The 23,934-nt window shown below is 43.7% G+C and overlaps 2 protein-coding genes across 3 annotated transcripts; one reads left to right on the top strand and one right to left on the bottom strand.

The window, feature by feature from the left end:
• Nucleotides 1–2,517: 2,517 nt before the first annotated feature.
• On the bottom strand, nt 2,518–11,577 carry CLRN2 (clarin 2). 2 transcript variants are annotated; one of them, XM_007443119.4, is made up of 4 exons: nt 11,247–11,577; nt 8,811–9,637; nt 5,066–5,245; nt 2,518–3,200 (listed from the first exon to the last, which is right to left on the bottom strand). In XM_007443119.4, the coding sequence occupies exons 2-4, from the start codon at nt 9,061–9,063 to the stop codon at nt 2,935–2,937; spliced, it is 699 nt and encodes a 232-aa protein (XP_007443181.1). In that variant the 5' UTR covers nt 9,064–9,637; nt 11,247–11,577; the 3' UTR covers nt 2,518–2,934. The 2 variants fall into 2 exon arrangements, with proteins under 2 accessions (XP_007443181.1, XP_087987444.1); XM_088131318.1 differs by lacking the exon at nt 11,247–11,577 and having other exon boundaries at nt 8,811–10,271.
• Nucleotides 11,574–23,232, top strand: QDPR (quinoid dihydropteridine reductase). The gene is made up of 7 exons (XM_088131317.1): nt 11,574–11,797; nt 12,094–12,186; nt 13,868–13,964; nt 15,136–15,276; nt 17,626–17,734; nt 20,079–20,162; nt 21,516–23,232. Exons 1-7 carry the CDS (start codon nt 11,705–11,707, stop codon nt 21,619–21,621), a joined length of 723 nt encoding a protein of 240 aa, XP_087987443.1. The 5' UTR covers nt 11,574–11,704; the 3' UTR covers nt 21,622–23,232.
• The last annotated feature ends 702 nt before the right edge of the window (nt 23,233–23,934 follow it).

The following is a 23,934-nucleotide window of genomic DNA, read 5'->3' as shown; positions in this document are numbered from 1 at the left end:
AAATCTAAACATTTGGAACTCATTTGGGTTTTATCACTGCTTCTTTCTCCCCCCCCAAAAAAATATCCATTACAGAGAAATTGGTGGCATAGCTACCAAAAGCCTTCAGCTAGTAGTGTTAAGAACCCTTTTTTAAATCCCAATTGGTGATTGTTGCTTAGAACTGCAAACCATCTAGTGTTCCTTCTAGTAATCTATTTCCAGTTAGAGTTCCTAACAACAAACTTATTTTATAATGAATTACATGTTAATTGCAGGTTCCATTCACAGGCCTCAAAAGACTAGTTCTCCCTGTTCATGTTCATACACGAAGAGGTTTCATTTGATCGAGATGCCAACGTTTCATTGGTTGCCTGCTCTTAGCAGATCTCAGGAATTCCCACTTGAAGCAAGGCTTGAGAGGTCCATGGCTGGTGGAACTCACACATGTTATCCTGAGGAAGATGTGGAGCTTCCCCTTGGCGGGTTGTCTCAAGAAACAGCCTGACCAGTCCAAAAGGCAATTACAAATGACGATTTGGATTGGTAGAATTACAGAAGCTTTGGGGAAAGTCAGTCAACCCCTTCCAACCCTCTCTTCTCTTCCTCTTCCATTATAGCACAGCTTTGTTTTGTGATTTGAGATGCTGCAACTTGATGAGGGGAGGCCATTTTTCCGTGGGCTGGAACATCTGCAGGTCCTGGTCTTGTGGCTCTTGGACTCTCCCCATTTCCATAAAGCTGCAAATCTCCTTGTACAGTCCATGCTAGGAGCAGCTTTGTCTCTCCCTACGTCCCTTCTAAGGGGGAACATAATAATTCTCATGCTTTGGGCAACAGAATGCATAGATGGGGATATCTGTTATTTGACTATGTGCCATCAAGTTGCTGTCAGCTCTTAGGGACCACATAGATCTTCTCCAGGACACTCTCCAACCTGGTTGGACTGTCTCCAACCTGGTCCTCCTGATCTTCCAATGGTGCATCCGTTATTGTTGCTGCTAATCCTCTTCTTCTCTTTCCTTCCACCTTTCCCAGCATTAAAGCCTTCTCCAGAGAGCCGGGTCTTCACATAATGTGTCTGAAGTAGCATAATTTGAGCCTGGTCATTTGTGTTCCAAGTTGATTTGTTCAATTATCTGTTTGTTTTCTTAGCTATCCACAGTATTCTCGGGAGTCTTCTCCAACACCAAAGTTCAAAAGCATCAGTACTCTTCCTATCCTGCTGCTTCCAAGTCCACTTTTGCTTCCAAAGAGTATCACAGGGAAAACCATTCTTATGAAATTCTGGGATTTATAGATACAGACACATCCCAGCATCGGAATGTGTTACTTACGAACATCTAATTTCCCAGTTCAGGAATGCTTCAAGGCAATGCATTTCCTTGCCTCATACACTGAATTTTGCAGAATCTGAAGTCTGTTGCTTTCCCTTTGGACTCACATAGTTCCATTTTTATTCTTTCCACAATAAATCATTCAGGAGAGAAATGGAGATCAGATTTGTTTTGTTGCTAGTTTTACTTATGCATATCTCATCCAGCATATATTTGTCCATTTTTAGTGGCTTTGAGAGATATAGTCTCTGAACCTGGACTTGTTCTGTTATGATTTTTCCTTTTCCATAGTCCATTTTATCAGAGAAGCTTGAGTTAAATTCCAAGATGCTGAGGATATTATGACTGTTTAATTATCTTCAAGTCATAGGTAATCCTTCCGTTCAAAGAAGACACAAAGGACTATCTATGACTGATCCTTGAAGATAATTACAGTTATAATAATATGAGTAGGATATTGCATCAGTAAAGGTAGTCAAAATGGGCTAGTGATGCAACATAAAATAGAATACAAATGAAACAAGTAATTTAAAATAAAATGAGACATAGAGCAAGTGATTTGTCCTATTGGCTCATCAGCACCGTTTTTCCTGCATTGAGAAGAGAAGGATGAAATGTTGTTTAGTGTTTTATGGGCAGTATCACTAAAAGAACTCAACAGCAGCATCTGGAGAGGTGGTCAAAATCTGCAAGATGGCAAGCAGGGCTTGGATCACAATGCCCCACTTGCCATCTTGCAGATTTGGACCTCCACCCCACAAATACCTATGGAGTCCCATGACTGAGCGCTCACAATAGTTTCCATGATTCCACTCCCTTGCACAATAGGACAAGGGAATGCCATATGACAAGCTCTCCAACAAAACACTTCAGGTAACCTGAGCCATGAATTGTATGTATGTTAGGCCAAACATTTCACAATTCTTGGCTGGGAAAGCCAGTTCTTTAGCCCACCCATGAGGGAGCCAAAAACCATAGTAGGAATTACTGTGGTTGTTCATCTAATTTTTTTGTTGCTTCTCAAAAGAGGCAAAGTTCCTTTAAATCTTCAGCAGAGGCTTATGGAATCTCACCGACAGTAACATGTCTGGTTATGAATTAGCACACTTCAAAAATAATCACATAGAAAGTTTCACATGATAGGAGGAAAAGTTATATCTTTGTTCCTTACACTTAAAGAAACTCTGATAATGCCATCTCACCTCTTTAGCTTCTGAGGTACAGAACAAGGACTAATTATGAGTTTTTCCTGAATATACTGAATTAGCTTTCATTAAGCAAAGATGTCTGTTTTCCAATGAACAATGTTGGGGCAAAGGTAAATGTCCTCCTTTGGTGGTTGGAAGATCTATGGATGAGACCTTATAACCAGCAGGAGAAGGTGAAAGGCTCCTAGAGTTTTGAATGTGGTGAGGGAGATATGATCTTCTTCCAGAGTATGGACATAGTGGGCCTGGCTGTCCATGGACCTCAGCATTTGCCGAAATCAACCTGTTTGTGGTGCTGATCTTCCCCCTTCTAGGCCCAGTTGCCCTACTTGATGTCAGTGTCTTCAAAGTACCGCAGATGGTCAACGGATCATGGAAGTCTAGAAGAGAATAAGCGGCAAACAAAGAGTTTAGTACATGATGTCTTCTGCTGTGACATTTGCTTCTTCTGTCTTCATTTTTGGAGTCAGGAAGCGAACTGTGCTGAGGGCAACTATGACCAGATTCAGCCCGTGGATTGTTGCGCTTGCTACACAAAGCCAGAAAGAAGGCATATACTCTTCTTCCAGGATGAGAAACTGGAAGCCGTTTTCCCGAAAATTGGCAATTCTTTCTGTAAGCCGATGCAGTTTGACAGCTGCCACAAAAGCGATCACGGCCAACGTGGTACATCCTCCTAGAAACAAATGTGAAATAAAAAGTCATTCGTGCACCTGCCCTACAAAGCAGCTGACTCTCATTTCTAAGCTGATCCTGGGTTTTTGTTGTCAGTGGGGCACAACGTTTGGATAGCCAAAGATTTGCACCTAACTAAGAGAGGCCAAAGCCCCCGAGACCAGGACATGGATGCAAAATGAAGGAGGCCACCTCATCACATGAGCAGAGTTTGGTTTTCCATTTTTTCCCCGGGCTCTGGAGAGGTTTGAGGGCTTCCTGTAACTATCCATTTTGAGCCGAGGGGGCTCAACAGTCAGGTGCCTCTGGGGCCAGATGCTCACTTTGCTTTTCATGCACAAGGGATCCTTGAAAATTAAAATATATAATTTAAAAATGTTTACCAGATAGAAAATTAAAGAAACTTAAAAAAAAATAGTTTTAACTTTTTTTTTTAATTTTTAAGTTTGTGCTGTGGTCAAGAAAGCAGTAGGGACATACATATCCATGTAGCCATCAGAAGTTAAGCATGACTCAAGAGAATCTTTACCTTTACCTTTACGAAAGGGTGGGTTAGTGGAGCCTGTAATTTCAGAGGGCAAATGTAATCAAATTATTTTCCATTCATAGCTTACAAGCAGGAAATATTTTACTATGTTGCATCTATTGAGTTTGCAGGTACCTACCTCAAATTGTACTCCAGAAACTGATATTCTCGTGAATTGCATTATGTGAGTTTTACTGGAGTGAGATTCAGTGCCACACATATCAAATATTTGGTATGTGATTATTTTTCAGAAATTCATATTTTTCTTTTACTTTACAGGTAGTCCTTGACTTATGACCACAATTGGGACTGGAACTTCCATCGCTAAGCAATGTGGTCATTAAGTGAGTCATGCCAAATTTTACAACCTTTTTTGCTGCGGTCATTAAGCGAATCACAGCAGCTGTTAACTGAATCATGTGGTCATTAAGCAAATCCAGCTTCCCCCATTGATTTTGCTTGTTGGAAGCCCCCTGGGAAGGTTGCAAATGGGAATCACGTGACACCGGGACGCTGCAACCATCGTAAATACATGCTGGCTGCCAAGGGCTCGAATTTTGATCATGGGATCTCGGGGATATTGCGACAGTTGTAAGTGCAAGGACCGGTCATAAGTCACTTTTTTCAGCACTGTTGTAATTTCGAACGGTTGTTAAATGAATGGTTGTAAGTCAAGGATTACCTGTATTACCATTTTCGCATCACCTAAGCCTCCCAGCCATTTACAATGAAATCCTTAAAATGTGTAAAAACATGTTTACACTCACACTAAAAATATAAACTTAACTTACTTTTAAATTTGTGCTTAGCAGGCTTGTAAATGTATAGCCATTAGTGAGAGAAGTTTCTAGTGGGACTCTGCTGCAGTTGTTAGCCAAAGCTATTCTTTATTAAATTCCCCAGTCCAAATTCCAGCAATATTTTTATTAGGCCAGTTTGGAGGAATTACAAAAAAAAAAAATTACAAAAAAAATTGCAACTTTTCAAATTTCCAGGTGTGCAAGCTATTCCAAAAAGCAGGCAGGAAAGGGTGTGATGGAAAAAAGGGGGGGGCTGAAATTCACCCTCAAATCATGAAATCTGCATGGTTAGGAGGGGTGTTGGCAGGGTGTGGTCAAAAAAGTCAAGATGGCGGCAACAACAGTCCAATCAATGCACATAAAAATAGGCGCAGCTTCAATCACACTGTTGTGGCCCCCATCTTGACTTTTTTGACCACACCCTGCAGATACCCCTGATGGGTAGAATCTGTGGACTGTGGAAGGAGGCTTCAAACCCTTATGTTAGACCTTCCCACAACTTCAGGATTATTGGCGTGAAGAAAGAAGAGTTCACTCTACCTGCAAGCAAGTTCCACAGAGCTATTCCTGCAGGTCCTTGAATAGCCCGAAAAGGAACTTTCAGGAGGTTTAAGATGCAGAGTCCACAGCTGACCAGGGCAAAGGAAAATGCCACCGACAGGAAGAGGATGATCGTCACGTGGAGAGTTGTGTTCACCTTTTTCACCAGGTGTGGAAACACTGGCAAGAGAGAAAAAAAAAAAGAACAGATTCCAGCTAGATAGAGGAGCTAAACAAATGCCATAAATAAACAAAATCACAGTAAGAAAATGGGGCAGAGAGTCTCAGATGCCACAAAGTTTTTCCATTTGGATTCACTGCAGATTTTTATTACTTTCGCCTGCGCACGCCCACACACGTTTGGTATCGGGACAGCCCAACTCTAAACTGAATTATGCAAAAGATCTGGCAACATTAAAATAGTTGTGTGGGTGATTTAGCAAAATTTATTTGCCACGTTGCAAATAGGCTCGTTCAGCTTTGGACTATCTCAGCAAAGGGTACAGAACTTCGTGAACGAGGGGTGTCTGCAGAGAGGAGGTCAAAGAAGTCAAGATGGTGGCCACAAGCATGAGATCAACGCCGCACCCCTTTTTTTACATGCATCCCTGAATAGCTCCAGCTATTCTTTCCCCCTCTTGGCAACCCACAGAAAGGGAGGCTTAAGGCTTGCATGTAGCAAAAAATGAGCTTGGATGGAATTCAGCAGAAAAATGAGGTTTGGAGGATATGTGTGTGCTGATGCTGGAGAGGCAGACTCAGGGGCAAAAACTGTTCTAACACCCGTGCAGCTGAGAAAGGTTTAAGCCTGCTTAGGGTCAGTTTTTCTTTTTCAAGGTCTACAGATTCAGGTGGACTTGGGAGGTCGTGGTAATGACTGTACAGTTTTTGCTTGCTTGCTTGTGTGTCTGTGCATTTTCTTCTTCTTTAAAGTTTTTCTTTGCTTTGCTTTGGTGTATAGTAAGTTGTTTACTGTACTTTTATTTTATGTGATTCAACGTATGCCTGTTTGAAAATGGATCAATAAAAGTATTTCGTTGGGGCGGGGGGAAAGCCGGCCCAAGTGAGGAAAGGGCTACAGATGCGCCGGCCTGATCTTTCTCTTTTCATGGCCGAGGAAGAGGTGCGTGATCCAGCAAGTGTGTGGTTTTTAACATGTGCAGCCAGGCCCAGGTGGTCCTTCAAGGCCCTCGGAGATAGGAAAACGTCTTTTCTTCACAATATCAAATCTCCTTGCTGCTGCATGCTTAACTTCAAACAATAAAGCCCTTTTTATTCTGCCCAAAGTCCAGGGAGGTGGAGCAATGATCAACCTCCCTGGACTTTGGATCCCAAGGTATCTTCTGCCTCGATTATCATCTTCCAGCCTTGAAACCCTATTTAAGATTGCTTCCAGAGCAGCTACTCAGAAGAGATACCACTAAACTAATATAATGTCCTCATTATATTAGCTTTTAGAAAACCCCAACAATCAGCACAATTCTTCAGGTCAATTCAAAAGTAAATAGCGGGTGTGAGGCCTTCTCTAGATGGATGGCTTCTCACCACAGGTCTCCACAGGAGTCAAGACGATGGCCGGGACCACGTGATTGAAGACCCCTCCTGACATGCACTGGACCTTTTTGACGCCCACTGCGGGCACCTCTGGATTGTGGTTTCATCTTGCACCAGAACCAGGAGGAAACCACACCAGCATAAATTGTCTGCCTACACACTTTGTTGTTTGCACCCACCTACAATGGGGATATCCAGGATGGGCACCCATCCATCGACTCCTCCATATGATGCCATAACAGCAACAATTGGCACTTTTCCCAGGATGAACTTCAAATGTCATGAACTGTGGGAAAAGCTATCAAAGTTCGCCCTACAGTATAAACTCCATCCAATCAATACTTTTTTCCATTTGTTCCTCCAAAAAGACTGTCAACCTTGAGAACGAATGGCAGCAAAGGGTTCAGCACCCTTAATTGCAATAATTGGTGCACCGAGATGCATCTCCTGCGTAAGGGTTAGCCACCCAGAGTCATTTATTTGAGATGGGGGACCACACAAATTGACTAAGTAAGTAAGTAAGTATTTTGGGAGCAAGTTCAAGATAGGGGTTTGGGGGTATGCCAAAGAGATATTCATCCATCTACATAATTTCTGCAAAATCATAAACCAATTAACCTAGTGGACAGTAAAGAATTAGAGCCTTTCATATATCCTGGCTGCCGCCTAGTGGCAGTGCAGATTTGTGCAGCTGTGCCATAAATGTTATAGAGTGGTGTGCTGAGGCCAAATCTTTACAGGTTGCTTTGGAATGATGATGATGATGATGATGATGATGATGATGATGATGATGATGATGATGGCAAACAACAACATCTGCCTATCTCAGGTCCTTGGGAAGGACTCGATAGGTGGGTGAAAATGTCAGATCCAGTCTAAACATCTGGCTGACTGTGTGACCACCACCACCACCACCACAATAACAACAATAATAACTTATATGCTGCCTGACTTCCAGTGACTTTTTAACTGCCCAGAATTTAATTCACAGAATATTTTAAAAAGAATATCCTGTGAGGGGAGGCATGGAGGAGACTCGGCTTCCATGGGAAGAGGATTCCCCCCGAGAACCCTTTCGGTTACGATTTTATTTAAGCCGGAGGTGCATTAGTCAGTGTCCGGTCTTTGCACCAGGAAGGAAAAAGGAAGTGGGTGTGGATTCTGCCGCTTTGCTCCATCAAAGCAGAAACCAAGCCCAGAGCCAGATGGAAGCGGGTGGTCCCACAGCAGACCTGCCAGGCAGATTGTCGACCCCGGACCGCGTTGCCTCAAAACTGGATCTAGAAGTAACTCCAGGCTCCCAACCACATTATTGGACAGACTGAGAGCAACTTCAGACTGACAGCATCTCACCCTTTTATTTGTTCTTCTCCCACAGAAGGTTTACTCACTCGGCTTCTCTGCAGAGGACTTGTAAAAAACAGCAGAACCAGGTTCCACTGAGCCATGCTGATTTTTCTGGACCTTTGGAGTACATTCTGTCATTTTAATTAAGTGGGTGACTACTTTGGTTCTTCTTGAGCTTTTTGTATATTGTGCATCCTTCCAAGCCCAAATTACACTTTCCTGAGCATAGAAGAAAATTACTAATAAAGGTAGGAAGAAAAGTAAAGCAAAAGTGAACTTCCGAATTAGTCCTACATAATGAAACAGAGAAGCTTTTTTGGCCTGGTGTGGAAAGAAGAGGTGTACAGAAGAATTGGCCTTGGTCATAACTGAGAGGATTGCCAACATTGACCTTTTCCTCTAACAATTCTGGTTGCATTACTTTTGCATAAGATGAGGATAATAATTTTAAGTCCAGTACAGCTACCAGATCTGGTCTGCAAACATTTGGACCCCCACTAGAGGGCAGCAAGGTCTCATTGTTTTTGGCTGCCCACTAGCTGTCCCTTTTTTAGCCAATGGGACTTTGCTTTGTCAATGGACAATGCTTAGCCAAAGGAGCAAGTGAATTAGCCCTCCTCTCTGCGGTAAGATGCACAACTTTCCACCTTATCAATTTTCCCTAGGCCAAACCATGTTGACAAACAGAATTCGTTTTTCAGCCCAGACTTCAGAAGAAGAGAACTTCCGGTAAACTAAACTCCAGGGGCAACTAATGAGCTGAATAATCAATAATAATCAAAGAACTTCACTTGACTATGTTTATTTGCAAATGCAGGAAAAATGAAATGAAAGAGGTACTTACTTTTGAATTTGGAAGGGCGTCCCCCAAGTCCACACTGTCGCATTTTGCGGCCCCCAAAGAGCCCATAGTAAATTTCCCCCATGAACTTGACCAGCTCGGGATCTGTGGCGTTGACCAGTTCGGCTCCAGTTTTGCAAAGGATTTTCCCAGTCATCCACTTCTGAGTGCCCATGGCTACGAGGATCAAGATGAAAGAGGCGAAGCTCAAGCCAGCGCTGACACAAAAGAAAGTCTTTTGAAAGCAACTAGGCATCCCTAACAGGAATCACAGGGCGAGGCCTACCCATGAGGTCTCTTTCCAATCCACAGGTTAAAGCATGCTTTTTTTTTAAAAAAAAGCACTTCCCAAAGATTATTTTTATCTGTAATAATCCACAGAATGAGCCAACAGCAGCCTCGTAATTCTGCAGGAAGATGGCACTTGTTGTTAAGAGGGCAACCCGAGATCTATTACATGACTAATGTTTCATTGAAAGGCTCAAATTCTTCCCCAGGTTTTAAATATTCAAATGTCATCCAGGTCTGACCTGAAAGGTATTTAGCTGCAGAGTCTGCTTCACTGGACAAAGGAAGATGAATATATTAGATTTTGGGACACCAGATGGCTGTCGCCTGGAGTTTCTCTTTCCTAAATGTCACGCGGCCATCTTGCTCAGGCGATACTCTGCTTTCCAAGACGGTTAACCGTAACTGATAAATAATATTTCCAGATGAACGAGCACATGCCACTAGAGCGATTTTCTGGACAGGAAAGAAGATGCAAATTGGTTGCAGCTTGGAGAAACACGTGCTTTTCTTGCAACATCCATTGGAAACTCAAACACCATCTGGGAGGGAGTGAAAAATGATCTCATGAGGCATCTCTGTTTTCCCAGTTGCAAATATTTGCTTAATGGCCATTGATTATTTATTTATTTCTTATTTTATGGCAGGTGGGGGAATCTGTTCTCATTTAGCAGGAGAAAGAGGAAAACAATCTGGCAATGGAATGTAGGTAAAAATATGTCTGACGTTGACAGGTGATTGGTGTGGAATATTTGAAGGACGCCAAGAAGTCCTTGGTAGACAAACTGAGGCAGCTTTAATTTCTAAATTTGCAAACATCTGGCTTCCAATCGGGGTTGCCTGGGGGAATTTGCTGCTTGAGGCATCCAATACAAGGTTTGCTGCTTCTAAAATCCTGGGGAAATCTTAGGTTAGGAGCGATGGATCATCTCTGTGCTGGCTTCCCCATTTTGTTGCTATTATCTGGCCAAATGTCCGTATCTCATTCTGGCGAATGGTAGGACAGGCCCTGCTTATGAAAACCATGGAGATCCTACTACTGTCTCCTTCAAAAAAAAAAAAAAAAACCAAAAAAAAAACCCCCCCACAAGCCTGGTACAAGGTTGCCCTGGAACTGCCCACTTCGTGGGGAAGCAAGGACCAAGAAACCTTGGCTGAGATGGTCAGTTAAGCTGTTAGAGCAGTGTTTCTCAACCTTGGCAGCTTGAAGATGTGTGGACTTCAACTCCCAGAATTCTGGGGAGAAGGCTGGCTAGGGAATTCTGGGAGTTGAAGTCCACACACCTTCAAGCTGTCAAGGTTGAGAAACACTGTTAGATCGATCTCTGAATGTCTCCCAAGGGTGCAAGCCAGGACCACTGAACAGGGAAGAGGCTAGACTCAAACCTTGGGGTCCAGCCGGTGATGGGGTCTATGGCTTTCCTGCAGCCCCACTGAGATTGTTATGAGGACAACATGAGCAGAGGGACCCAAAGAAAAGGCAGCAATGCCATAGTAATAAAAGAATAATTAGGAACGGGTCAATCTCTTTCAGACAGGATGCAAGGACCTGGATCCCACTAAAGCTGGACCGAGAAAAAATACCAAAGGGGACGCCATCCTGAATCCTGTCCTCAGCATCTCTCAGCCCCTTCCAGAATCTTGCCCAGGGTCTTCCCTAAAGGACGAATGTCAAGGATAAGGTGCCCACCCTTTCTTCCATTGGCCGAGGCAAGAATGCAAATCGTTCTCCAAGACACCCAAATTTTTGTGGGACGGCCAGAGGGAACAGGGAGATGGGATGAGGTGGAAGTCGAGCTGGGGGAGCCACCTGCCCCCCCCAAACTGCTGCTTTAGATTCCTCTGGAGCCTGAGTGAGGTGGAAATCCACCTGCCTGGGGTTCCAGAAGCACCCATTATTCAAAGACTATGTCCTCTGCCCTAAACTGAACAGCTGAAATGAAGGTTACCAGGGAAGCAAGGACTATGAAGCATTGATCCGGTCACTCCCTTTCCCTTTCCTCACCTAGCAGAGCCTGGCTGATCTCAGAAAAGTGGGGTAGGGCATGATGAGTGCTTGGATGGGAGACCACCAGGGAATCCCACTTGTATGGGCTCCCTTTGGGGGGGAAAGGATCCCAGAACAAAAGCAAAGCTACATTATTTCCTTACTGTTGCCAAGATAAGGCAAGTCCCTGGAGCTGAACTGAGGTTTCGCCTTTTTATGCTCTCGGGGGCTCTAATGACCCCAAGCAAAGCAAGGCAGGTTTAATCCTCCGCAGAGACCAAAGGCGCATTTGGAGGGCGGGCCTTGGACCCCTTGGAAACCCGCCTCCGGATCCCGCAAGGCTTTTCTTTCCTTCGCCGGGCAGAAGTCGTGCGCGGCTCCCTGCGAGGCGAGAGTTGCCACGTTCCCCCGCCGCGAAGAGCGCGCGGAGGAAGACAACAGGGCGCCCAACTGGCGCCCGGAGGGGCAGGCGCAGGCCTCCTCCTGCACCAGCGGCCCTTCCCGCCCGCTCCAGGCCTCCAGCCAAGGGGCTGGCCCGGGCACCCGGGCGCCCGCCCTCCTTCCGCGTCCCTTTCTCCGCGAGCGAGCGGGCTGCTGGGCGAAGCGCGGGGCGGCAGCGGCCATGGCAGCGGGGGAGGCCTGCCGGGCGCTGGTCTACGGCGGCAAAGGGGCGCTGGGCTCCGCCTGCGTGCGGCACTTGCGGGAGAAGAACTGGGTAAGGGCTGGCCGGGCGCCGATCCGGCTTGGCACGGTCCGGGCGGCGGAACTCGGGCGGGCGCCGGAGAGCCGCCTCGGGATGCAAGAAATGCCCCCTTAGGGCGGCTCCTGCGCCCTCGGGTGCGAGGGGGCTCGGTGGGCGAGCGGAGGGCGGGGGGTCAGACCTAGGGGGCGAACGGGGGGCAGCGAAGGAGAGGCGGTTGCAGCGAGGCGGTTCGCTCTCTGTAGCGTGTATTTCGGGCAAATGGAAAAATTAAAGAGAACCAGTTTTTTTACCCCTCTCCCCCCCCGCAGTGGGTGGCCAGCATTGATTTAGCGGAAAACGAAGAGGCGAGCGCCAACGTCGTGGTGAAAATGGGCGACTCGTTCGTCGAACAAGCAGACCAGGTAACTCGTTCCTGTTTTAGGCGCTTTGCAGGTGGGAAAGAGCGGAGAGGTTGAGTCAGCTACCCACCCAAAACTTATTTTGGATATTTGGGGTTCATCAGCAAAATGGTTCCGCCTTGGTTTGCAGTTGCAGCTCCTAAGGCCAGGTTAGGAACAAACACCTTGGAGAAAATCTGCCTGTGGGGCTGGTAAGGCACCAACTTGACGACCCGGAATCAATAAGGTCCCTCAGGGCAATGCACGTGAACCGACTCCTCCTTGTTTTTGGCTACCATGAACAGCCCCCTCTCTTCTCCCACAATATCCGTATAATATTCAGAAAAATCAGGAGGCAGTCCCTGTTCACATGTATTGCCCTGAAGGGAGGGCGCTACCCTGACTGAATTTCTGCCTTCACGTGGCTGTTAAATCCACAGTGCCAGTGTGGGAAACTCTCGAGAAACATTTCACAACTCTTCACTCCCATTACAGGCGTTAGACCTTTCGTAACCTGCAGATTTTGCATTGTTGGTAATTTGGAGAAAGGGAAAACCAGCATGCCAGAGCCCAACTCGTGCTATGCAGGCCTCCCTCAGACGTGATATATTTTCCATGCATATTAAGATAAAGGGTAAAGGATTTTCCTGTGGTTTATTTCCACAACCACACCATCAAAGTCGCCATCCTGACTTTTTTGACACCCCTCTCGTGAGAAACGTTTTTTGCAGCCACTGCTTACGAGCGATCCACAGCTGAGAATGGAGAACAGTTTCCATGAGCACATGATAAGCATTATGCTTTGCATCCTTGCTCCCATTAATGGGTAGGGCAGGATTGCTGATGCATGTTAACAAGAGATGAAAATTCAGGGGAAAGGGCCATGAAAAGTTTTGCAAAATTCCCCATTCCATAGTTGCAACATTGGTGTCTGCTCTGTATCTTTCTGTCTTATTTTTGCTCCTGAAAAATCAAAGAATCCTATTTTTTCCAGCGGCTTTCCAAAGCCTGCTTTGTTAATATCAGTCTCGCTCATCCCAAACAAGTTTTGAGGCACCCTCTTTGCACCAAAGTGACCCCCGCACCCCGTGTGAAAGGAAGACACGCTTCCTTCCCCAGCATCCCATTTTCTGTGATTTCCAATTCTTGTAATTTTATTAATTCCCAATGTCAGTTATAAGAGGTGGGTTAGCGAAAAGAGCACAAAGATTGCTCTGTTGCAGGTAAGGAAGGAGTTTGCAAAGTTTTCACTGTTAACCAGGTAGGTAAGTAGAGCTCTTTCTACTCCTTTACACCTGAGTAAGAGAGGCAAGAGAAAAAAACTAGTAAATTTAGTAAAATCTGTGCCAGGGCTGGATGACTTCAGATTATAGGTTAGGACAGTGTTTCTCAACCTTGGCGACTTGAAGATGTGTGGACTTCAACTCCCAGAATTCCCCAGCCAGCATGGCTGGCTGGGGAATTCTAGGAGTTGAAGTCCATCTTCAAATCTCCAAGGTTGAGAAACACTGGGTTAGGATTTGCCTAAGGGTTTCTTAATATCAGCAAAGCCAGACTCGTAATGATGATAGCCTGCTCTCCATGTGCAGAAATATTTATTTATCTGTTTACCACTTCGGTGAGAGCTGGTTGGGACATTTACAAATCCTGCTCAAAGTTGGTGCTTGTTATGTAACTTTGCTACCCCGGCTCTGCCTTTCGAAAGGTGACGGAAGATGTTGGAAAGGTCCTGGGCAAAGACAAGGTGGACGCTATCCTGTGTGTGGCCGGTGGATGGGCTGGAGGCAGTGCCAAGGCAAAATGTAAGCATGGCGGTTCACACAACGCTCTCAGCTTTCTCTTCCCTGCAGTCGGTCAGAACGGCCTCATTCTGGGTTTACGAAATCTGATCTGAGATGGAGCTGCTCCCAGAAGAATGCTATAGCTCCCCTATTTAATATTTTCCTAATGGCCCCAGCACTGAAATTCCATTTATGCAATAGCAACTGTGTCGCAACATCTTTCCATCTCCCAGCGGTGTCCAGCACTGGCTGGCGTTGAAAAAAAAAGCCTGTTGGGAAACAGTAGAAGACTTCAGAGCAGACTTCTGAGTTTAAATGCATTTCAGTGGGTCTGTGTTGCACAGGTGAGTCTGCTCTGAAACCGTCTATGGCTGCAAAGATAACCACTAGAAAGTATTTGGGATATGCTCTATATTCCAAACCCTTGTCCTGGATAGGCATAATGTTTAACAAACAAATTTTTGTGTGCATGGGAGGCAGAAATAGGTTTGTGTGATTCCTCCCTTTACACACCTGGTGTCAGTAGAAACGGTTTGGTTTGTTCAAATGCAACTTTTGTGAAATGGCTGAACTGCAAACCTGGGATTGTTTACGGGCTTCCTACAAAACAAAATTGCCTCCTTTAATCTGCAGTCCTAGTTTGCAAGATTTAAGCCACAATTTGGATGTTATTGAAAACTGAGCTAGCAAAGTAGGAAGTTTGATTAAACAAATTTTTTTCTGTTTTTCACCCCTGTCCGTGTCTGGAAGCGGGATGGATAATAGAGGGTGTTTGAACTTGGAACAGAGGATTGAATTATCAGTGTCTCTTTAGATTTATAACAGATTAAAAAGAAGTGTTGAGAATTGAGCACAATTAGACTGCTCTTGGCAATTTATTTTCAAATTGGGATAGTGATCTAGATTTCCTGAGGCTTGCTTTCAATGCTATGGGTGTCTGAATGCCACCAATTATTTTCAGTGCATGTCCATCCCATTGTTAAACCCACAGGTAGCGTTCCCCTGTAGAATCTGACTGCAGGCTGGAGTTAAATTCCTTCATGCATGGCAGCTAAGTTAGGGAGTTGTTCTCAGGTATCTTCTGCAGAACAAGACCACATCTGGCTAAGAGAGAAGAGATGGTGATGACATCAGCAGAAGGTGGATTTGTCTCGTGATGTCTAATGTGTTCCGTGTCCTTCTTGTCCATCAGCTTTATACAAAAACAGTGACCTGATGTGGAAGCAAAGTGTTTGGACATCAGTAATCTCTAGTCACTTGGCTACCAAATATCTAAAGGAAGGAGGCCTGTTGACTCTAACAGGTGCAAAAGCCGCATTAGCTGGAACCCCAGGTAAATGTAAATGATAATGTGGTGTGCATGCTTTTCCATGGCCTTTCATATTCAGATTGGGGGATTGAACATTTCAGTTGTACAAATTCTGTCATCCAGTGACAGTTTTAAAACCCTTTTAGGGTTGAGTGTATAGGTTAAGAAAATACTTGAATGAAGAATGTTTATGAAGGGCTTTTAGCTTGTATGTAAAGTGCCTTAATTGGAAGTAAGCTGCTGAAAAGGCTAAGACATTTTTACCTTGGATGTAAGCTTATAATTCATTCCTTAAATAATAATGCTGATTTTGCTTGTTTGCTTTGGATTAGACCTTTAGTATTTTCTTGCTTCAAAGACAAATGACCTTCAACCCTCTGACTTAATCATTACGAAATAGACCTGGCCCTATTCATAGTTTCATGTCTGGGTTAAGCCTACAGAAATGCTGTGCTTTCTGTTAAAAATTAAAATTCCTATTCTGCTATAGGAATCCATATTGAAATGGTGATTCCTGTAACCCAAATAAGTGTTAATTAATAAGCTTGATTTTAAACATTGTTAATGAAAAGAAGCTCAGTCTTTGACTGCTGGAAATCTGGGAGCTTTCAGCTCCTTTTGCTGAATTAGAAGAGAGAGTTTCTAGTCTCAGGTCAGTACATAGACCCCCAGCTCAAAGAAAGGGTGAAGGGTTAGAGTTCCCCATTTCCATTAAGGAAGCAATGTCTGAAATACATAGTAGGACATCATCATAGGCATACCCACAGTCAAATAATGCATGCTTGACTCTAATTGAATTTAGATGCCCTTTTTGGTTACAATGTATGTTTTGCCCTTCATTTAAGAAGAGGTATCCAGGTTGAGTAGCAGAATAGCTAAACCTGTTTTGTTGGTGTAATAAACAAAAAAGAAGGAGGGAAGGGAAGGGAAGGGTGGAGGGAGGGAGGAAGGAAGGAAGGATCCCAGTTCAATCTAAATTCATAAATGCGGGGCAGTTTAATAAATTCACCTATTCGTTTTATAATCAATTTTACAATAAATACCAATTTGAAGCATTGGTATTTAATGCTAAATATTGGTTTTTAGTGGGTTACAAGACCCACTAAAAACAACATGAAACAGTCTGTAAAATAGGCTATAAATATATTAAAATAAGTAGTTAAAGCAGCTGCTCTGTTCAAAATTAACAATTTGCAACCATCTTTACCTTTCTGTATAGTACAGTTCATCTGCTACTTCTCAGCAATGAAATTGGTGGGTTCATTGGTAAATAATATCGTTTTTCCTATAATATTAATTGGATTGGCTCATCTCTAAAGTCCATATTGTTCTTACCTTAGTTCCAACCCAGTGAAGGAGATAGCTTATAAAGCCTCTGTAATTTTTATATATTAGTAATTAGCAAATACATGCTGTCGTAAAAGTTCTCATGAAACTGCAGAGAAATTTCTCATCTTGCCTTGGATCCCTCAAACATATTCCCTTGCTTTGCTATTCCAAAATAGCGTGTCTTTCTGTACCGTCTCAAAAATATCTTTTTTTAACCTTCTGCTTGCCATTCAGACAGCTGCTTTGATAAGGTTTTCCGGTGACCCCTTCTGAGAAGCGTTACAGATAATTTTTCAAAGCCAGTTAAATAGAAGACACCAGATGCCTTGTGCATGATTTGGGACAGCTTGATTAGAGGAACATCCATAAATAGCAGAGAAGCTAAAGCCATGATCTGCGTGGTTTTCAAGAGCTGAATACCTGGAGGGTCCTAGCCAGCTGAATCCAGGATGGTGCTTAGAAAAGGGCATTTCACGTCCAGATCATGCCTCATATAAGTCATTTCTTGAGCCTGCTCTTATGTCCCCCCACTGGTGCAAGGACAGAGGGGCTTCAAGAGGCCATCTGACGTGCCCTGCTGCCAAGGTAGTGCATTATATCCAGTAAGGCGCATTTCATAACAAGCTTCAGTGGAAAGTCAAACTTTATTCTTAGCCATGAAATGACAGAGAAAGACATTGTTGCCATCAAGGGTGTTTCTGTAGAAAGCAGAAGAATCCACAGTTGGGTTGACTGGGTAAGAAATATGTTTTGGGGCGTTGCACAACTTCAATTTCGAATGCAGAACAGTGCTTTGGAACTGGGGGGTGCCAAGGTGGCGCCTGTCTGCCATTCCTTCAGGCATCTGTGTTGTTTTCTGGGATTGGGCAGCTGACACATGAACTCAGGAAAAACACACTAAGGAGTTGCAGGACGGTGACATTTGCATCCCTGTAATTACAAAGCATGGCTTTGCCATGAATCCAACTCGTTGCACGGTCTCATCGAAGGGGATCTTCAGAATCTTCTGTGGCACAAGAGTGACTCTGCCTTGTCTTTTTCTAGGAATGGTTGGATACGGCATGGCCAAATCAGCTGTCCATCAACTCTGCCAGAGTCTCTCTGGTTCGAACAGTGGCCTCCCCACTGGCGCTACAGTTGTTGCGATCCTCCCGTAAGTCGTTCTGGAATCTCCCGGGGGCTGTGTGGTTCAACAGGTGGCATGAAATTCTCTGGGAACTAAACCCCTGCAGGGCTGAATGAACAACCTCTTAGAGAAGTGGCCTGAGCTTTTGACCTAGAACCAGGGGCATGCACACATATAGAAAGAGGATGGGACTTTGATGGCAAGGTCTCGGTGCCATCTTGACATTTAACTTCCCCAGGTCCTTCTGAATCCAGAGATGTGAAAATGCAAAGGACATGTTACTAACTTTCCATTTTATTTGTCTAAACCAGTGTTTCTCAACCTTGGCCACCTGGTTGGAGTAATGCTGGCTGGGGAATTCTGGGAGTTGAAGTCCACATGTCTTAAAGTTGCCAAGATTGAGAAACACTGGTCTAAACTCTTTAAGGAATAACATTAATTGGAGCACATTGGGCTAGTTTCAGTGGTTTGCACGAAGTGATATTTAATCTGGTATTTCAGTGAAGGCACTGAGCTTCCAGTGTGGATGGTCCAGATTCAAGCCTTTTCTCTAGTGTGAACCCATGAGGGTCCTTGTTCAAATGACTGGGTTTCAGCCTCAGTTTCCCAACCTATACAATTAGGTAGTAAAAAGCTACACAATCTGAGAATTCTTACCTGAATAAATGGAAACCTGGAGCAAATGTAGGGCCTGCAATTAGATCAGAAGAACTTCTTAGTTTCAATTCATCATGGAGTCACATCTTGCTAAAAACGTGATGCTTTCAAATTTAGGAATACCACTTAGATTTTCATTTCTGAATTCTCAGGTTGTGAAGTGCCTATAACCTATTTACTTGGAAGTCAATCTCACTGGCTTTCTTAGGACTTGATTTATGTAACTCTGCAGTTCTTGTTCTTTATTTTATTCATATATGAATGTTGTATAGGTTAGTTCTTCTGGCTTACTTGCCTAGATTGTATAATTAAAACCCTCCAAAATGGAGGAGCTAAACTGGATTGGAGACTGTGGTTCATCCCTATTTTGGATAAGGCTGCACTCCCTAAAAGAGCTGGTTCAATGTCTTGGAGGGCTCCTTGATTCTTTGTTCTTCAGCTACCTGTGGATTCGAAAGTGGTGCAAGTTTTTACTCACACCTAGTGTGCCAGCTTTGGCTTTTCTGCAGCTGGCTGGACATGGTAAAGGTTATTCATCCTTAGTTAGACCCTGCCTTGACTCCTGCAGCATGTTGTACGCAGAACCGCTCTTAAAAAGTGCTTGGAAGTTGCAGATGTGTATCTAGACCACTTAGGGTAAATGGAATCATGTGATGCTTGACTGAACAAACTCAGTGTTGCTTAGTTACTCACTGGGCATAATTTAAGGCATTGCTATTGACCTTTAAAGCATTCAACAGCTTCAAGCCAGGCTATCTAAGGCAATCTTCCTCAAGCTTATCAACTTTAAGATGTCTGGACTTCAACTCCCAGAATTCCACAGCCAGCATGGCTGGCTGGGGAATTTTGGAAGTTGAAGTCCAGGCATCTTAAAGTTGCTGAAGTTGAGAAACACTGATCTAAGGACTTTCTCCCAGGATGAACTGATTAATCCTGGCTCTTAAAGGTTTCCAGGAGGGGCTTTTCTGAAGATGCCGCAGCTGTCAGGGGTCTGGGGGTGGGCGGTTTGGCACAGGGGAAAGGCTATCTCCAGCATTGCCCCCAGATCATGGAACAGTTTCCTTGGGAGTTCCATGTCTCCCCCATGGCATTTAGAAAACCTTTCAAGACAAGTTTCTTTTACCAAATTTAGGGAATTGTGAACTGAATTCTGATTTTAAAGTATGGTTTGCCACCTTGAGCACTCGCCAGAGTAGAAAAGTCAGTAGCACCATCTGGGTAAAGAAGCCCCATAAAAGGAAGAAGGAAGTAAATCCCAGATTTTGAGCAGAAGAAGTAGTGGGGGAAGGAGGTGACTGATGTGCAACTGGATCTGCCTCTCTTCAACTCCAGTTTACTCCAACCCTTCAGTTAGCCAATGTTTTCAATGGAAAATCACCCAAGGGGTAAAATTGTGAGGTTCTCAGAAGAATGTTCTATTAAAACTGTGTTTTCTATATCTGGAAAAACAAACAAACAAACTTGGACTATTGGTGAAGTTTGGATGTAATATTTCATTCTGGGCAACATGTTTGTTTCAGTCAAGCAGATCCTAATGAATGAAAGGGCATTTTCCTGGGGGGAAAAATGGGCATTTTGCTGGGGAAAAAATCATTTGGTTCTGGGCTGAGTCTGGTGCCTTTGTTAGAGCACAGAAGAAATGCAGGCAGGGTTTATCAGATGAACTGGACTGCAAGCAAAAGAGCTTATCTCTGTCTCCCTCTCTCTCTTCCAGGGTTACCTTGGATACTCCAATGAACCGGACGTCCATGCCAGAGGCTGACTTCAGCTCCTGGACGCCACTAGATTTCATTGCAGGGTGAGCAAACGTGGCTGTGCTGGGGAAACTGTTCTCCAGCTCCAAGGTGTTTGGGCCTTGAACATCTGTTGCATGCATTTGGGTTCTGAGTTTTGTGGAATAACAAAATCTCCTTTTCATGAAGGTTCTGCAAACTGATGCTTGGAGTCAGGGGCGTCCACAGGGAGGGGAAAAAGTCAAGATGGTGCCCGTGACTGCACAAGAGAAGACCTGCCTCTTTTTTTATGTAAAAAGGGGGCAAGGCTTCTCTTGTACAATCCTGGCCACCATCTTGATTTTTTCTTTGTTTGTTTGTTTAACATCCTTGCTGCATTCCTACTCGGAAGGCCAAACCTGAAAGTGCCGTGGGCTCTGGGGTGACTGGTAAATGTCATTGTGACCCCAGACTGCCATCCTGAGCATTCTTTAGATATGTAAATATCAGGACACGTGATATCAATACTGTTTTCCAGAACTGGGGTTTCATTGTCGTCCCAGTATGCCTTAGGTCAACAGGATGCCAACAGGATGCCTAGGCTCCCTTCCTCACCTAATTCTTTATACTTGATTAAAAAACATTAATTTAAAAGAACGGGAAACAAAGCACCAGCCTCAAGTATTATCTTTATTTGCATTGTCTCCAGTGGCATCCAGGATCACTCAGGTCCCCAAAAACTTTCCAGTAAAATAAAAGTCCTGATTGGCTGAGCCCTCATGCACTGTTGCATTGGACCCATCAGCTCTGGAAAAGGAGTCAACTAAGCAGGAGTAGAAGAAAGACTTATGTTGGGGAGGCTGCAGTGGGGCAGTGGGTAGTGTTCTGGTAAATGGGTATGGGTAACTGATTATGTGCCCCCTGGCAGCCATATTATGAAAGTACCTATAACATGTTTTCAAAATCTTATGCTATGGATAGGTAGATGGACAGACAGACAGACAAATCAATTTCTTTTCCTGGAAAGAAAAGTGTCCTGCATCAATTCCTCCAGTGGCTCAGCCATTTATATAGCTGATATATTTATTTATATTTTCTGCCTTGTGTAACCAGGATAATCTGAAAAACAGAAGAGAGATCTCCCTTAGCTGAGCTGTCTTGAACCAACCTCAACTTCATAGTGGGTTTTTTTAATTGTAGAATGGGAATAATAATAGTTTATCTCCTTATATATAGGAGATAGTTTATCTCCTTTTAGTGGTAGTCCCAATGAAGCTGAGAACAGTGTTGTTTTTATGCATGACAAAAATCTCCGAACTTGTATGGTGTTTTTTTATATGGAAATTATGGAATAGATATGGAAACTCAATAAGCATTTGGAACATGAAGCTTACAGAAATGAAATTAACTCATGCAGTTGTATCCATTTGTTCTGGCAGAACTTTTCATGACTGGATCATCAGTAAAAACCGGCCAAGCTCTGGAAGTTTGATCCAAGTGGTAACAACTGGAGGAAAATCTGAACTTTCACCGGCCCACCTCTGACCCAGGAGTGACATTTGTGCAAACAGAAGTGAAGTAATAGAGATGTAAAACTTGCGTAGTTTGTTTGGTCATCTTCTGTTCCTGCCCATTAGCTGGTCTTATTTGTGGAGCAAGGTCTACAGTTGTGTTTGTGCTAAATGTGACCCAGTGAGACTTAATTATCCAAAGGTACAGGGCATCCTGCATTTAATCAGAGAAACGAGTTCCAAAATTGATTAATGGTCTAATTTTGCAGAGTGAAAACCGGGAGGGAAGCAAGTGATCTATGTGGCTCATGAGAGGCAAACCCCACAACTTATGTATTTGTATCTGATGTTGGTGTGCAAGTACAGAAGCACGGGGCTCGCATCGGAGCATTTCTGTCCTTATTTTGTCATTGTGTCAAGGTGACCAGGTGAGGATGCTGTGCTGGGAAGCATTCCTCTGTCTCTTGTAGAAAGCTTGCATTTCTGTAAGTGGTCATCTTGAATGTTACCCAGGTAGATGTCATGCTCAATTGTCATATATTAACTCTGACCAAAGATGCAATCCTGTTACAGTCCTTCTTGAATAATCAGGACTACGTCAAAAGGTTCTAACAAAGACCAAGAACAAAACAAGGGTATATATTCTCGCATCAAGAAAGAGGTGCCTTCCCACTCAAATGCCCTAAATACAACCTAGACTTTATTCCTCATTCCCAAGTGCATTCTGAAGTCTCTACATGCTGTCTTTACAAACGCAGAAAGAAAGGGATATTCATAAGGGTCCATTTAAGATGGACACTATTATAATTTGCCTTAAAAGTAATTTAAAAAATGTCAGTGCAGACTACCAGTTCTCTTGGCTGGTGTATCTGGCATATTCCTGCTACCATGTCTATAAAGAAGGCTGTTGACATTTTTTTCTCAGGGCAGAGGTGCTTCAGATGAATTCTTCAACCTATACCAGTGATGTTGCCAAGTTGTAGCTCAGTGGTTTCAAGGGCACAAGTTCCCCACCACTCCCTGGTACAGGGCAGAAGGTTTAGCCTTTGGGGTATTTTATTTGTGGGTCTGGAGGAAAAATGGTGACTTTCCTAGTGACCAATAGGAAGGGATTGTGTTGTGTACACGCATGATTGCTGATTGGCTTACAACTGCTTGGTATTGGAACCATTTGCTACATGCAAAGTGTTTGGATTTTGGCCCCGTAACGTTCTGTCTAAACCTTGTCATTCTGGAGATGGTCTGGCAGTTTTGTAGAAGTCAATCTTGAAGAACAGGAAGTGTTCTATGTTTGGAGTGTAGAAGATTTACTTCCAGAAAACTGCTGGACCTCCTGGTATGTTTTCTGCAAGAATGAGATGTTCTGGAGTTGAAATGTTTTTCATCTACCTAAAGCTCCCTGAGATAAATAACAAGTATCTCACCCTTCGGAAGAAATGCAGTTCTTCATTCTTGGTCAAGCAGCTTCTTCTTTTACCTTGCTGGACAGCTGTAAGAATCAGTGGGGTCTACCTTCCCACAAATGACTTAATGAGTATTCTCCACATATGTACCTTCTTAAAGTGGAGCCTTATAAGAGTGAAATAGCCAAGATGTTATCACCACATAGAATGTGTGCTTAATAAATGTGCTTAACAGGGGAAAATGTATGTGGTCTTGGGTGCTTTCCTCAAATGTCCTTAATAGTTTATCTTCAGATTGGACGAGCTCTTTCCTAATGATTTGCAATCTGAAAAAAAGGATGAACATATAAGTATTGTCAGATTGCCCTACGATACTGATATAAAAGGCAGAATATAAGCATTGCAAATATTCCTATAGATGATATACAACATAATAACCTGTTGGACTGTTTCAACATCTCCTGTTCCACACAGTCAAACATGTTTCTCAAGTAGGATTTTAGAATATTTTCTGTGTAGGGATGCTGAAGGCAAAACAGTATGCCTTGCCCAAAAGAAAGCTTTCTTTAGTTTAGAAATGCCAGTAAGGAGAGATAATTGGCCGTTTCCCAAGAGCCCTTGGTCACCCAAATCCAATGTCTCTATGACAAGCTATTTACTTCTGCCTACATACTTAAGCAGTATGGTGATGGTACTGTCTGTTCAATTGTGTCCGATTCTTGGTGATTCTATGGACCAACTCTCCACATTTTCTGATCTTGTATGGCTTTTGGTTGTTATATGCTCTGGTTGGCGCTGGCTTTGATGGTGTCTAGCCACTGTGTTTTTTGGTGGCCTCGTTTCCTTTTACCATTGGCCATTCTGAGCATAACTTCCTTTTCCAGTGAGTTTGATTGTATGACATGGCCGAAATAAGTAAGGCAGAATTTTGTGATTCTTCCCTC

The sequence above is a fragment of the Python bivittatus genome, unplaced genomic scaffold (assembly GCF_059951505.1).
Source record: "Python bivittatus isolate LINGU-HERP-01145 unplaced genomic scaffold, Pbiv_v1 ctg000960_np1212, whole genome shotgun sequence".
In the NCBI taxonomy this organism is placed as follows: Eukaryota; Metazoa; Chordata; class Lepidosauria; order Squamata; family Pythonidae; genus Python; species Python bivittatus.
Note: the sequence above shows the minus strand (reverse complement) of the source record. Positions and strands in the feature narration are given on the sequence as shown.

What these genes read in the sequence shown, in the direction of transcription:
- CLRN2 (XM_007443119.4), bottom strand. Translation starts at nt 9,063, where the DNA reads ATGCCTAGTTGCTTTCAAAAGACTTTCTTTTGTGTCAGCGCTGGCTTG. An exon ending in ACGCCCTTCCAAATTCAAAA is followed by an intron (nt 5,246 to 8,810) that starts GTAAGTACCTCT and finishes CTCTCTTGCCAG; the next exon opens with TGTTTCCACACCTGGTGAAA. An exon ending in TCTGTGGAACTTGCTTGCAG is followed by an intron (nt 3,201 to 5,065) that starts GTAGAGTGAACT and finishes ATTTGTTTCTAG; the next exon opens with GAGGATGTACCACGTTGGCC.
- QDPR (XM_088131317.1), top strand. Translation starts at nt 11,705, where the DNA reads ATGGCAGCGGGGGAGGCCTGCCGGGCGCTGGTCTACGGCGGCAAAGGG. An exon ending in ACTTGCGGGAGAAGAACTGG is followed by an intron (nt 11,798 to 12,093) that starts GTAAGGGCTGGC and finishes CCCCCCCCGCAG; the next exon opens with TGGGTGGCCAGCATTGATTT. An exon ending in CGCATTAGCTGGAACCCCAG is followed by an intron (nt 15,277 to 17,625) that starts GTAAATGTAAAT and finishes GTCTTTTTCTAG; the next exon opens with GAATGGTTGGATACGGCATG.